Here is a 12,763-nt window from a genome sequence, read left to right as displayed (position 1 = left end):
CCGCATCTTCTGACCAGAGTCTTTGCTGTCTGCTGAGAGGGGTGTCAGTGGCTCATGTGAAGCGGGGTAAAACTGTTGCTCTTGCCAGGGCAATGCCCCAGGTTTAGAGCCTCTGCAAAGAGTAGAAATCCAGGGAAAGGCAAATAGTGGCATTGTGTGTTTTCCCTGGAGAAGCAGGACTGGTCACGGAGGCAGCAGAGACTAAGGATCCCTGCCTCCAACACAAAGACTCCTATTTWTGCTCAGCAAGACCATTTCCCCTTGCCTATGTGAAAGAAACGTGTATGGGACAGCTCAGCGGGGTGGTTGCACAAGCCAGCGAGGGACGCGTGCCCTGGACACCCTGCTTATGTCCTACACAGCAGCTGCAGCTAAGTCACAACTTTAGACTGGGTTTAAGCTGCCTGACAGGGACTGAGTGCTCCCCTCCAGYAGCACTCACTAACCGCCCGGGTGTTTCCATGTTCTCAGGCTGGTTTTGCAGCTCCCGTTGAGGCCGGGGCTCCTCCGGCCAGGCTGCCTCCAGGCTCGCTGGTTTTTATTGTGGTTTTCTACCATACAAGGGAGCAGCAGAAGCACAACTACAGCATAGACATACCCTGTGTCTCTCAGACCCCACGTGCAACTTTATTTAGACAGCCAAAAAAAAAAAAAAAAAAAAAAAACATAAATAGGTAAATTAAAAAAAAATAAAAATAAAAGAAGGATCTGGGTGCTTTAGGAGCTGCCTCATGGGTCCGTGTTCCTCCAACGCGCTCGACTAGGATACCTTCATCTTGCCTTTCTCGGCAGCTGCCTCGTGGGCCGGCGGCTGCTCGTCGCCRTTCACCGAGAGGACCCTCTTGTCCRGCGGCTGCTCCTCGGGCTGGCGGGCGATGAGCAGGCGGCAAGTGAGCAGGATCCCGAAGACCAGGGCGTGGGCGTAGCGCTTGAGCGGGTCCCCCACGAGCTGGTGGAAGAAGAGCACGGCCAGCACGAGGAGGAGCAGCAAGAAGTTGGCCACGTCCTTGGGGCGGCCGGGCACCAGAGTCATGACGATGCCACAGGCCACCTCCAGGGCCCCGATGCTCTTGCGGAGGAGGATGGAGCTGACTCCCATCTTCTTCAGCATGGGAAGGGCCCGCACGTAGCTTTTGTAGGCTCGTTTCTGGAACGAAACAGCGTAGAGCACCGTAATGTGAGCAAGGGATGAGGCTTTCAGGGGCATAGAGTGATCTGCAATGCAATTTAATTGTGCTTTGGTCGTTGCAGACTCCTCTGGCCTCATCTCCAGCCTGTATCCTTAAAGCTCCTGTTGGAAGGATATTCCCACTGTCCATTAGCTTGCAGTTCCCCCTTTTTGTGGAGATCAGTTTCTCCAAGCTGGATGCATCTCCCAGCTTTCTACGTGGTCTCTTAGCTGGAAAACAGCTCTTCAGGATAGGACCCATCTCCCGAGCTAGGACCAGCCCAAGGGTACACCTTCCCCTAAAGTTACCATTGCTAAAATTAACAATGTAGAACCAGCTTATTAAAAAAATACTCTCCCCAAAGCAGCATCCCTAATGGAATAGTGCACCAAGTCCCTGCCAAGCCAAAGGCCAGAGCAAAACCACAAGTCCCCACCTCAAAGCAGCCTGGAATATCCCAGGACCATCTAAGCGTGGGACTAGGCATCAAAGTGGAGATTCACCAAACTCACTCCAGTGCTCACACAGCTTTGCAGTCTCTCCTTTCCCTGCTAAAAGCAACCTGTCTTTTGCCATCCTCCTGGCTGGTTTCTGCTGGATTTAGAAGCAGTGTGGTTAAAAGACAACCTCTTTAGACAGACTCCTTATTCTTACAGGGAAAACAACCTCTTTCTTTATATACGTTCAGATTGTTGCATCTGAACATTAAGTACTGGAGGCTTTTTGTCTTCAGCCAGATATTTGATTCTCTTTCTTGTTCTAAAGGTAATGATATTATTTCCATTCGCACCAGAATGTGCTATTCCTGCGGATGTTGTTGCTGCTGTGTTCCCCGCTGCCTCATCAGGAGAGAGAAACGGGAGCTCCCATCTCAGGTGCAGGCAGCGCAGATCTCACGCGCGCTACGCAGAGCCTGCACCCGCCTCAGCTCTCCTTGTGCAAACACGCATCATGGGCACCCAAAACTTCCCCAATTTTTGGTGAATTTTGCTGCTTCCTTCACATGCTGCCAAAGCCAAAATGTGCAGCATTCTTGTTGCTAAATAACCCAACATCCATGACACTTCTACTCCCGGTTATGTATTTTAAGAATACACCTTAACCCCCCAGGGAGCAAAACCTCATCTCAAAAAAACCCATCTTTTTAAACCTGTTGTATAAAATGCAGCTTAAAATGAAACTCAATAGTACCGTGCCCTGCTGCACGCTGTTATTTCCAATATTTTAATACAGAAACTAATGTGCCTTTTTCTTTCTGCATGAAAACAAATGCACATTTGATGTTGCAAGTGGGGAACAGCGGGTCTGTGCTTGCCTGGAGCAAGAGCTGGGTTTATTGATCAGCAAGATCAAGTTCTCCCTCACGTCTCCATTACCTTATGGACCACCCTAGTGAGCAGCACAGCAAAAAGCAGCAGAACCTGATGAGCCAGCACCGTGTTGCAATACAGGGTATTAGGTATGATACTGCTTCTGAGAGCCTCTGCTTTCCCTTTTGCAAAAATGGGGATAATTCCTACCTGTACGCCTGATTTTTTGGGGGAAAAAGAAGTAGGAAGAGACTCTCAGAGAAGGAAAACATAACGGAGATTTTGCAAGGATTTTTCTCAAGTTGTGGTGCTTTTTTCCTTATTATTATTTATGGAGCAACAGCTTAACAGCTTTATTTTCAGGACATTTTAACTGCACTTCTTGCTGCCCGGTTGTGTCTTGGTGCTTCGAGGTGCTCTCGTCTGGGTTAAACCCCGCAGCTCGGATGTCATTTGAGAGCGCAGGAAAAGCAGCCGGGCAGGTAGCAGCACAGATGGCAGAGAGCAGAACGTGCTGGAAACTTCCATCACCGCTTCTTAGGGGGGCCCAAGAAATAACACAAGCCCCTTTTAGCCATTGCAATACCCATGGCAAAAACGGGGTCAGGAGGGAGAAGCAAGGAGGGAAATGCAGAGGACAGAGCCTCATCCTGCCTGTTCCCACAGCAGGGAATGCTCTGCGGAAGGCTGGGCCCTGGGACCAGCTGCAAAATGCCCGGAGCGACGGCTCCTTCCTCTGCTCGCCCTTTGCAAGAGGAAGGAGAGGCTGCAGTCTCCGGGCGAAGGGAAGAACAACAATGCAACTTCATAATGTCTTCCTCCTCCAGCTAAGAATCTCAAAGCATTTCACGGCCAGAAATTAATCCCCACACAGGCCGGTGAGGCAAGGACGGTTCATTATCCCTGCTTTAAAGCACGGATAATTTTGAGAACAATGCTGCGGCTCCCAAAGCAGGCAGATAGCGCCTTTTCCTTTTGTTTTCCCAGGTCGTTGGTATTCCCCCAGCAGCCCCAGGATCCGCTCTGTGTCCCCGCTATGCCCTCCCTCACATTTGGCTTTGCAGAGCCCTCATTTCCAGACGTTTATGCAGGCACCTCCATCCCTCCTCCCCTGCGCTGTCCTTCTCCAGGGGAGGTTTCTCCGTAAACAGGCTCCGGCAGAGCCCAAGCAAAGGCTGCCGGGGGGTTCTCCCTGCTGCATTTCCCTCTGGATCTGCCGGATAAGGAGGCGGAGGGGTTTGTGAGACCCCCGTTCCCTCTCYCTCCCGGTGCTCCAGGCTCCCTTGCTGCTCCGTATCCCCCTTGCAGCGTCTCCCGCAGCGCCGCACTCACCATCTCGTTGTAGGCATCTCTGCTGAGCCGCGGCGTCAGCTTGATGGTCCCCATAAAGACAAAGAAGAGCCCCAGGGCCACCGAGAGCGCCACGATGGTGATGGTCCTGGGGGATGCCATGGATGCGCCGGGAAGCGCTCCTAGCGAGGCCTCGCCGCGGCTGCCCGCCCGGGCGGCAGCGGCTCCGTCACCATTGAAGGAGAGGAGGAACAAGGTCGCGGCAGGCGCGGGTGACAGCGGGACAGGGGCCTCCGGCGCTCCGCAGCCTCCGGGTCCTAACGCCCCGCAGCCATGCGAGCGGAGCCGGCGCGGGCCGCGTGACGGGAATGCCCACCCCTGTCATGCTCAGAGCGTCCTCTGCCCGTCCGCGCGCTCCATGAATCGCTCGCACGGAGCCGGCTCCGGGACGGCGGCCGAGCGCACAGCACTCGTGGAAAACAGGGACATTTGGCCCCAAAGCAACCGGCTGCAGAGCAAAAAGGGGGAATTACGGACACAAAGAGTTTTGCTAGTGGCTAATATGCAGGATATCACCTCTTTTTTCAGTCCAGCTGCTGCTGGCTGTAGCGGTCTGAGCACTGAGCCCATATATGTTAAGCTTGCCCCATCTGAGAACTCACTGGTGGCAGCTGKTTTTTTCCAGGATTAGGGTTTCTTTGCACTGGAGTCAAAAATCTGTGGAAAATAGCTGGAATTGTAGCCCTTAGCGCAGGCAGTTGTCCCTGTAGTTTATTAACCCTTTAGTCACCTAAATYGGGTAGGAAATTCCTCTTTCTGACTCAAATTCAGTGTCTCAGCTGCCTATGTGGATTCTTACTACTGTTTTGGCTATGTGACCATGATTAACCCCGAAGGCAATACAGCTATTGAAGTTTATTTAGGAAATATTTTCCTCAAAATGGATCACTTTCTCCCCAAGAAACACAGGGATTTCTAGTTCCTAAAGTTCCCTCGTAGAAGGTTCACTGTYGACTTTGAAAATACCAAAACCACCTTGAAGCGAGCAGAGAGCTAACAACAGTATAAGAGAACAGTGGGAATTTTAGTGCTTCATATTCACATGCTGGTGGTGAAAATCCACAAAATCAAGGAGAAAGTTAGGAGTTTTCCGAGCTGCTTTGACCAGCAGCTGAAGAAAAGATGGGGGGAGAGGAAGGGACGGTGAAGAGATGCCAAGAATCTTTTCCCCCACAGAAAACTGAGTGTTCCTACCCAGAACAGTGTAGTCCAGCAACCCAAGATAACAGAAAAAAAATAAAGATTTATTTACTTCTATACACATTTCAAGGCAATAAATTTAAGGAGGTTTTCAGAGCGCTCGGGGAGGCCGAGGGGCGGCCTTGGCGGCTCGTCAGCGCGTGAGCAGCAGCAGCAGCTCGCAGTGATCYGTGTGCGGGAACATGTCGAAGGGAACGGCCAGCGCGGGGATGAAGGGCTCTCCCATCAGCTTCCTCTGCGCGTCCGGTGGGCAGCACAACCTGCGGGCAGCGCCGCGCTCCAGGGACGTGTTGGGGACCCAAAGCAGCAGCTTTACGGCTGCACGGTGGGGCAATAGGGCAGGGATGCGCTAGGTTTGGCCAACATCCATCAGAGTCTGCGGCTGAGACTGATGTAAGGCTTGCAAGCCCCTAGACTGCATCCCAAGCCAGCCCTGAGGGCCTGGGAGAAGCCCCCGGGGTGGTGGTCAATCCCTGCTGGAAAGGAGGGTAGGGTGCTCACTCGAGGAAGTTCCTCATGGCTTCACCCTCCGGCTTGCAGGAGACGTAGAGCAGCCTCCGGATGGCCCTGCAGTTTCGGATGGCTCGCACGACCCTGTGATCTGCAGGAGCAGAATCAGAGAATCATAGGGAATCACAGAATCATAGAATCACAGAATGATTAAGGTTGGAAGGGCACCAAGCTTGGCCAGTGCCACGGCCCCCCTGGCAGCAGCTTCTCCAGAAGGGACAGTCACAGATCCCTTGCATGGAACTTCACTGGGCTGAGAGAAGTGAAGGGAAAGGGGGGTCCTGCCTGTTGTGCCAGGCCCTGTCTCAGGTGGGGGTCTTAGCAAGGCAAGGACGTGGCTCCCACTGACAATGGGATTGACAATGTCCCTTGTTTCCCAGGAGAACGAAGGATTAGAGAAGATTTGTTAAGTGAAACAGGCACATAAACCTTCCCAATGCACTTGTGTGGCCACATCTGCACGCCCTGTCCCACCCAGGGCTTCCCAGCAAAGAACTCWACGTTCTCATTCAAAACTCTCTTTTTTAAGACCGGGAATGAGTAGCGTGTTGTCTTACGGAGCCCGGCCCGGGCCGGGTTCACGACGGCGACGAGGGGCCGCTCGTGCTCCCACGCCGACAGCAGCCGCGGCAGCACCGCCTCGGCCTTCCCCGCGTGGAACTCGCAGTTCGCAATCCCTGCGTGGCCGGACAGCAAACACACGGTGCACGGAGAGCCGGAAAGCCGCAACCGCCAGCAAAGCAAACCTCCCAGTATCTCCTCACTGCACGGTGTTGCTTTGAGGACTGCAAGTCTTTTACAAAAACGCTACCCGCACCAGCACTGACCGTCCCACCCGGGTCATTCTCCATGCTGTCCCACACCGCGTGTTCCCTACATGACCACCCAGCTCCAGTCTTTGACATCACATCAGTAACGCAGGGATGGAAGGGGCACTCCATATGCAAGCAAGGAGATGGGGGCAGCTGCAGCACGAAGCACCTCCCATTTTGGGCATTGCACATAGTTCTTAGGAGCCCTTCTCCACTTTTGCTTTGTATTTTCCAAAAATCTGTTTGAAACTTCCCGCAGCAGCGAGTCCAAACTCACCGTTGAAGGCTGCGTTCCACCTGGCGTCCTCCACTGCCTTCTCCACTATCTCAATCCCAATAACCCTGGACACTTGGCGAGCCAGAGAGAGGCCAATTGTGCCTGGAAGTGAAGGACACAAGAACATTGCAGAGCTCCAAACTGAAGCAACAAGGATGTGGAGACCGGGGAGGGTTCTGCTGCTGCTCACCCGTGCCACAGCAGACATCGAGGAGGACGGTGTCTCCATCAGCCTGGCTCAGCTTCCCGACCTCCCGGTACAGCACCTCTGCTCCACGTGTRTTCACTTGGAAAAAGGCGTCCGGGGAGATGCGGAACTTCAGGCCGAGCAGCTCCTCGAAGATGTGCTGCTCTCCGAAAAGGAGCTGGTAGGGCGACTGCTCGTGGGAACAGCGGGTCATCGTGCTGCGCGGCCAACGCAGGCAGAGGATTACTGCAAAGAAGTTCTGAAGCCCCTCATCACCAATTAAGCCTGCTTTTATTTCCTGGGGATATTTTAATGGTAAGGGATCTGTGACTTGCACAACCTAAAATTCAACAGCAGGGTCAAAATGACTCCTAGGAGTCAAGGATCAAGGATCCTAGGATTCCCAGTTCAGCCGCTAGCTTGATTTAGTGTCTTGGAAAAGACATGGAAAGTGGAAAGACACTTTTTCTTCAGTTCCCTAGGCTCAAAACTCCCATAAGGTAAAGCCAGAGGGTATTAAATTATTTTGAGTACTTCATGATAAAGAAAAGATGAGGCCATCTCAAAGCCATGTTGGCAAACAAGCCATCCAAGCATCCGTCATTGCCTTGAAGCACTCCCTGAACTGTACAACTTGAGTAYGATCAGAGATGGACAAGAAAAAAGGATAAAGCTTTGCTTTCCGTCTTCCATGGGTCCTTCCTCCATCCTGCAGCACCCTGCGAGCTTTAGAAACATCAACCTATTCACCTCTCCTGGAAATAAAGTGAAGTCAAGGCACAGACTGCTCCAGGTCCGCTAGTGAAGAAGTCCTTCAGCGATGCTTTCTGAGCAGCCAGCGCCTCCTGTCAAGAGCAAGGAAGGGAAAATTGAGTCCAGGGAATCTGCTCAGAGCCCTCTCCCCAGCTGTGCACCCAGCCAGGAGCTGCGGTGCTGCCCTGGAAGCCTCCTCATAGCCCCGCACTGCCACAAACCCCACATGTGGCCGAGCATGGCATGAACACGGTGACACTTGAGCATCATCTCTGACTCTTTATGGATCTAGGGTAGGTCCTGGCATTATTTCCTCTGTGCCAGATGTCACCTAGGGACTCTGCTACTCACAAATCTCAATAAATACTGCATCTGTCCATAGGTCTGTGGGTACAACACTGCCCATCAGGGGCTTTTCACGCAGCTGAAGTGAAGGTGACTYCAGGTGCGTAGCACCCTGGCACTGCAGGGACCCCTCAGAAGTCTTGACTCCATCTTCACCTCCCTCATCTTCCCCGGAAGGTGCCGTGCAGCGGGACACGGTGGCAGCAGGACGTCCCCAAGCCCRTGTCCCTGCTGCCGGGTCCCCGCGCGCCCGCGGACCCACCTGGCCCAGCTGCTGGGGGTGGAAGGTGACGATGGCCATGGTGTCGCCGCGGCGGCCGGTGCGAACGACGAGCTCCCGCCAGTGCCCGCCGCGGTGGAACAGGAGGCAGGGCTGGAGCGGGGAGAGCCGCAGGAACTGCTCGTAGCTCTGTGGAGAGGGGACATGCGCTGGGACACGGCCGTCCCRCCGCCGCTGCCGCCTTTTCCCTTCTCCTTCTCTGGAGGTCTTCCATACCCGCCTGGATGCCACCCTGTGCCCCGTGCTCTGGGTGTCCCTGCTCGAGCAGGGGGCTTGGACTAGCTGATCTCRAGAGGTCCCTCCCAACCTCAACCCTTCTGGGATTCTGAGATTCCCGTTTCCTTGCCACACGTGGCGCGAACACTCTGCCCAAATCTAGTTAGTGGGAAGCAAGGCACTTCCATCATTCCCATTCATGGCTTTCATGTGTTTCAATGGATTTGCAGGATTTCATTGCCTCTCGGTTAGGACGGTTTAGAGGTTCTCGCACTAACTTTCAACTCTCCAAAAACACTCAAGTGGAAATGTTCACAACATGAAACGAGAGTTGGAGGCCCCGCAGCAGCCTTCCCCCAACCCAACCCCGCYGCAGCCTCCTCCTACCAGGACAGAGATTATTTTTCTATTTTTCCTTTTTTATTATTACCTGGGCTACTTGTTTGTGTTTTGTGGGTATGTTCTCCATGCGGTCAGCTCTCACACAAACAATATTCCTCGCTGGAGAGAGACACGGAGATGTTGAATGTTCCCTCGCAGGGCAAAGCAAGTGTTTTCCCAACTACAGGTGAGCGCTGCGGGCTCGGAGCAGCCGGGCTGGCTTGGATACAGCATTCCCAGCTCCAATCGGGAGCTCCCGTATCGGTGGGAAGCTGCATCCCCGCAGTGAGGATGAGCCGCTGTCTCATTGACTGCTGCCCTCGCTCCCGCACCCACCTCTGCCAGTGCCCACGTACAAGCCCACAGTTTTGGGGTTCCCATCCGGGCCTTGGTTCACCGAGAAGGAGGATTTGTTTCGGTAGCCGTTAATGACGGGCTGCACCAAAAAAAAATAAGGAAAAGTAAAAGTTTTGGATTAAAAATAATAAAATATAAAATAAAATAAAATAAAATAAAATAAAATAAAATAAAATAAAATAAAATAAAATAAAATAAAATAAAATAAAATAAAACAAAACAAAACAAAACAAAACAAAATAAACAACGGAAAGGCACTCACTGAAGGGATGATGGGGCGCAGAGGACAGCAGAGCCCCCCAGGTTTGTGCATTTCTGTGCCCGCTTCCTCCAGGCGAGATGTCAGCGTCTGCAGTATCTTCTCCTGGGTTTGGTATTTCACCTGTGGAGGAGGCCTAAGCCGGGAATGCTCCCATGGGACCACGGGACAGCAGGGGGTCACCCGGCTTGCATGGCCCTGGCGAACTCGGCCTGTCCCCCACAGCCGCCACTCAGAGCAACTGTGGTGAAACCCGGCCCGTGTCCCCAGGGTCCAGGGAGGTCTCTGGATCCCATCAGAGGCCCTTAAGTCACCGCTCTCCACTGCCCTGTGCTGGATAGGACCACTGAACAAGAAATGGTGCTGGTGGTCACTGCAGAGGCCACCCATAGGATCCCTCAGCCCTCTCCGTCCTTCAGAATTAAAGCAGCAGCAAGGGGGGCCTGAACAGGCTGCAGGACTCAACGGCAGAGCTTGCAGAGGACAGCCGGGACACAAGATCCTGGGGGATCTCGTCCTTACCTGCAGCTGCTCTGCGTATGGAAGCCTCCACAGCGGAGTGGCCACATCGGCCAGCCTGGAAAGAGCGACCCAGTGGCGGTGCCCGGTGCTGCCAGCACCGCCCCGTGCCACCCAGTCCTGCAGTGCCACCCACGGCACGGGGGTCCCATCCCTATCCCGCCCTACCTCTCTTCCCAGGAGATCCCAGCGGGATCCAACCCCTCCCAGGCCTTTCTCCTCTCCCTCATCTTCGCCCCGCGGCTCGTCCCCGCTCCTCGCCGGGGAGGACAGCGGGGCACGAGCCCCAGCCCGCGCCGCAGGGCCAGCGCCAGCGCGGCGGGGACAGCGGCGGGGACAGCGGGGACAGCGGCACGCGGGGCTGCAAAGCGCGGGGCGCAGCGCGGGCGCCGGCCGCTCCGCGCCGCTGCAAAACGTTCTTTTTCCCCTGCCGCAAACGCTGCCCCGCGCGCCCCGCGTTCCGCTCCGCGTCGGGAACGTCCGTCCCCCGCGGCCGCAGCTCTCGCACCGCGAGACGTGCCCGGGATCCGCCCCCGGGGCCGGTCCCGGAGCCGCCGCCGCCGCCGCCGCCGGCCCCTCCGCGGCGCGCGGGAGCGGCAGCAGCCGCGGGCCGGTTACCGCTAATCCGCGCTCCCCGAGAAGGAGCCCCCAATGTCGTCATTACAGCTTCTATAGAGAGATTCATTTATTCTTATTCTTATTTTTTATTCTTATTTTTATTTTATTTTCATTTGACCTTTTTTTTTTTTTTTTTTTTTTTTTTTTGGATAGCCACCACATAACAGCATTTTAAGAAGTTTAATATAGTTTTAACTAACAAGGGCAGGATAAAAATGGTTCTTAGGGCTTTTTATTATTTACTTGTTGTTCACAGTTCATCACTAATTTGTATATAAAATCACATCAAATGCCAAATTAAGCATTTAGCAACTAAAACAAAATAGAGAACAATAAAATAGAGAATAAATAATAAAACTGAGTATAAACTGACAGATGTTGCGGTTTATATAGCAAGTATCTTGTGGACGGCTGTAGTGAGCTGCAAGGACGGACTCAAGGGGCATYGGGGTTTCAGGGGGGTTTCTCCTTCAGCCCAGCAGCGGGTGCATACAGCACCCAGCATGCAGGTATGTTTGCACACATTTGCACAAATTTGCACACTCACCCTGCTTCACAGCACTCTGGCTTCATAGGGAGCCCCAAACCCCCAGGCCATCCAGCAATTTCCACTCAGTGCTAGGAAAAGCACCCCTCTCTCATAGTCTCCAGGTCCCTTTCCCGACACCTCTGCCCACCTGGAAGCTAATGGATGCAGAAGCACTTCAGCACCATGCTGCAATTGAGGGGGACATCACGGGCCCAGGACCTACAGCAGAGCTGCCAMCAGGTTTCCTGTTAGCTCAATGTATCTTAAATCTATACGAGGAAGTGGAGGTGCCCAGCTCCCCAAATTGCTGCTCATTAATGATACTGGCTTAGATATAAAACAAAATTGTATTATTTAAAAGACAGATTGGACAAGCAGCAAGAAGCAAGCAYGCTTCTGGGACCACTAACAATGTGGGGAATGCACAAGGGCAGCTCAGCCCATCTGCATTTTAAGGACGGCTCCTTCCAAGTTTAGCATCTGATCTATAGCATGGAAAGCAAGGGGTCCCTCCAAGACATTTCATCCCCATCTCCATGTCCTGCAACTGGGAGATCCCCAGGGTTTCTTATTGCACGGGGATTTGCTATCCAGCCCCTTAGACACATCAGCTCACGCCTAACAGCACTCCAAACAGGGAAAGCAAAACACACACACAAGTTGAATTACCAGTCTATGAGCCAGCAATTTTTCTGCCTTTTATTGACAAAATCACCATAGATACTGTCGAAAGCACGATTCACCTTGGAGCCATTTGGAACCTTTCCGTTTCAAGGTGACTTTGCCCATAGATGTTCAGAAACGTCAACACTTTTGCCTTGAAAACATTTCTGCTGCTCAGCAAGTGCCGGCCAAAACACCCTCTCCAGAGCAAAGGCCGCAGCATCTTGAGCACTGGCACATAAAGCACCAGGTGCAACAAGGAATCGAGGATCGCTCCTGTGAAAACCTTTCCAAAGCGGTTTCAATGCATCACCCTCATAAGGACGCAAAAAGCAAATCTTCAAAGTTGAGTGAGCGTGTTCCAAATGAAACATTTATGCTCTAATTGCTGCCTCGGATGTTCCTGGAATCAGTGCAGACCTTCTGGCCTCAATTTTACGGCTGAAAATGGTGTCCTGGGAGGAATGTCCTTTGCTGGGATTTCAGAGCATTTACCCCTTCATTCCGCTGCTCATCGAGATAACTGCTACAGAAGTGGAGACTCCTCGAGCACTTGAGAACTCAACCAAGACGTAAACRGCTCTGATGGGGTAACCCACCAGGTACTGCTGGGCCTGCCGCTTGCTCCAGGATGTGATGTCCAAAACTGTGACGGCTTCGCCCGGCACCAACAAGGCCCGAGGCCGAGCGAGGGTGGAGGACATAGCCGGAGGACACAAGGGCAGCAGGGAAGGCGTCCGCAGCAGCAACGGCTCCGCAGGGGCTCCTGGCGGCTCCCGCGCCGGCCTCTCCTCCCGCGCGCCCCGCGTCCCCGCGGCCGCTCACAGCCCCTGCCCCGCGGGGCTGCTCATCTCCTGCAGCACCAGGTGCAGCAGGTGGTTCTGCTCGGCGCTGAGCAGCGGCCAGAGCGCGGCCTGCAGCGCCCGCAGCGCCGCCACGTCCTTCTCCTGGCACGCGAGCACAGCCGACTGCAGCAGCACGAAGAGCTCGGCGGGCAGCAGCGCCGCGGCCGCCGCCTCGCGGGGCGC

The 12,763-nt window shown here is 53.9% G+C and overlaps 2 protein-coding genes across 2 annotated transcripts; both read right to left on the bottom strand.

Moving 5' to 3' along the window:
• Positions 1 to 687: 687 nt before the first annotated feature.
• TMEM35A (transmembrane protein 35A) lies at positions 688 to 4,076 on the bottom strand. The gene is made up of 2 exons (XM_026054652.1): positions 3,812 to 4,076; positions 688 to 1,147 (listed from the first exon to the last, which is right to left on the bottom strand). Exons 1-2 carry the CDS (start codon positions 3,929 to 3,931, stop codon positions 761 to 763), a joined length of 507 nt encoding a protein of 168 aa, XP_025910437.1. The 5' UTR covers positions 3,932 to 4,076; the 3' UTR covers positions 688 to 760.
• A 976-nt stretch (positions 4,077 to 5,052) lies between these two features.
• On the bottom strand, positions 5,053 to 10,155 carry TRMT2B (tRNA methyltransferase 2 homolog B). Its single transcript, XM_026054618.1, has 12 exons — positions 10,094 to 10,155; positions 9,929 to 9,983; positions 9,410 to 9,529; positions 9,127 to 9,226; positions 8,840 to 8,910; positions 8,176 to 8,322; positions 7,566 to 7,660; positions 6,819 to 7,033; positions 6,629 to 6,730; positions 6,097 to 6,216; positions 5,531 to 5,630; positions 5,053 to 5,289 (listed from the first exon to the last, which is right to left on the bottom strand). Exons 1-12 carry the CDS (start codon positions 10,153 to 10,155, stop codon positions 5,163 to 5,165), a joined length of 1,314 nt encoding a protein of 437 aa, XP_025910403.1. The 3' UTR covers positions 5,053 to 5,162.
• Between the last annotated feature and the right edge of the window lie 2,608 nt (positions 10,156 to 12,763).

This window comes from Nothoprocta perdicaria, unplaced genomic scaffold, assembly GCF_003342845.1.
Source record: "Nothoprocta perdicaria isolate Ctin4 unplaced genomic scaffold, notPer1 scaffold_124, whole genome shotgun sequence".
Taxonomy (NCBI): domain Eukaryota; kingdom Metazoa; phylum Chordata; class Aves; order Tinamiformes; family Tinamidae; genus Nothoprocta; species Nothoprocta perdicaria.
This window is presented reverse-complemented; position numbering and strand designations above follow the sequence as displayed.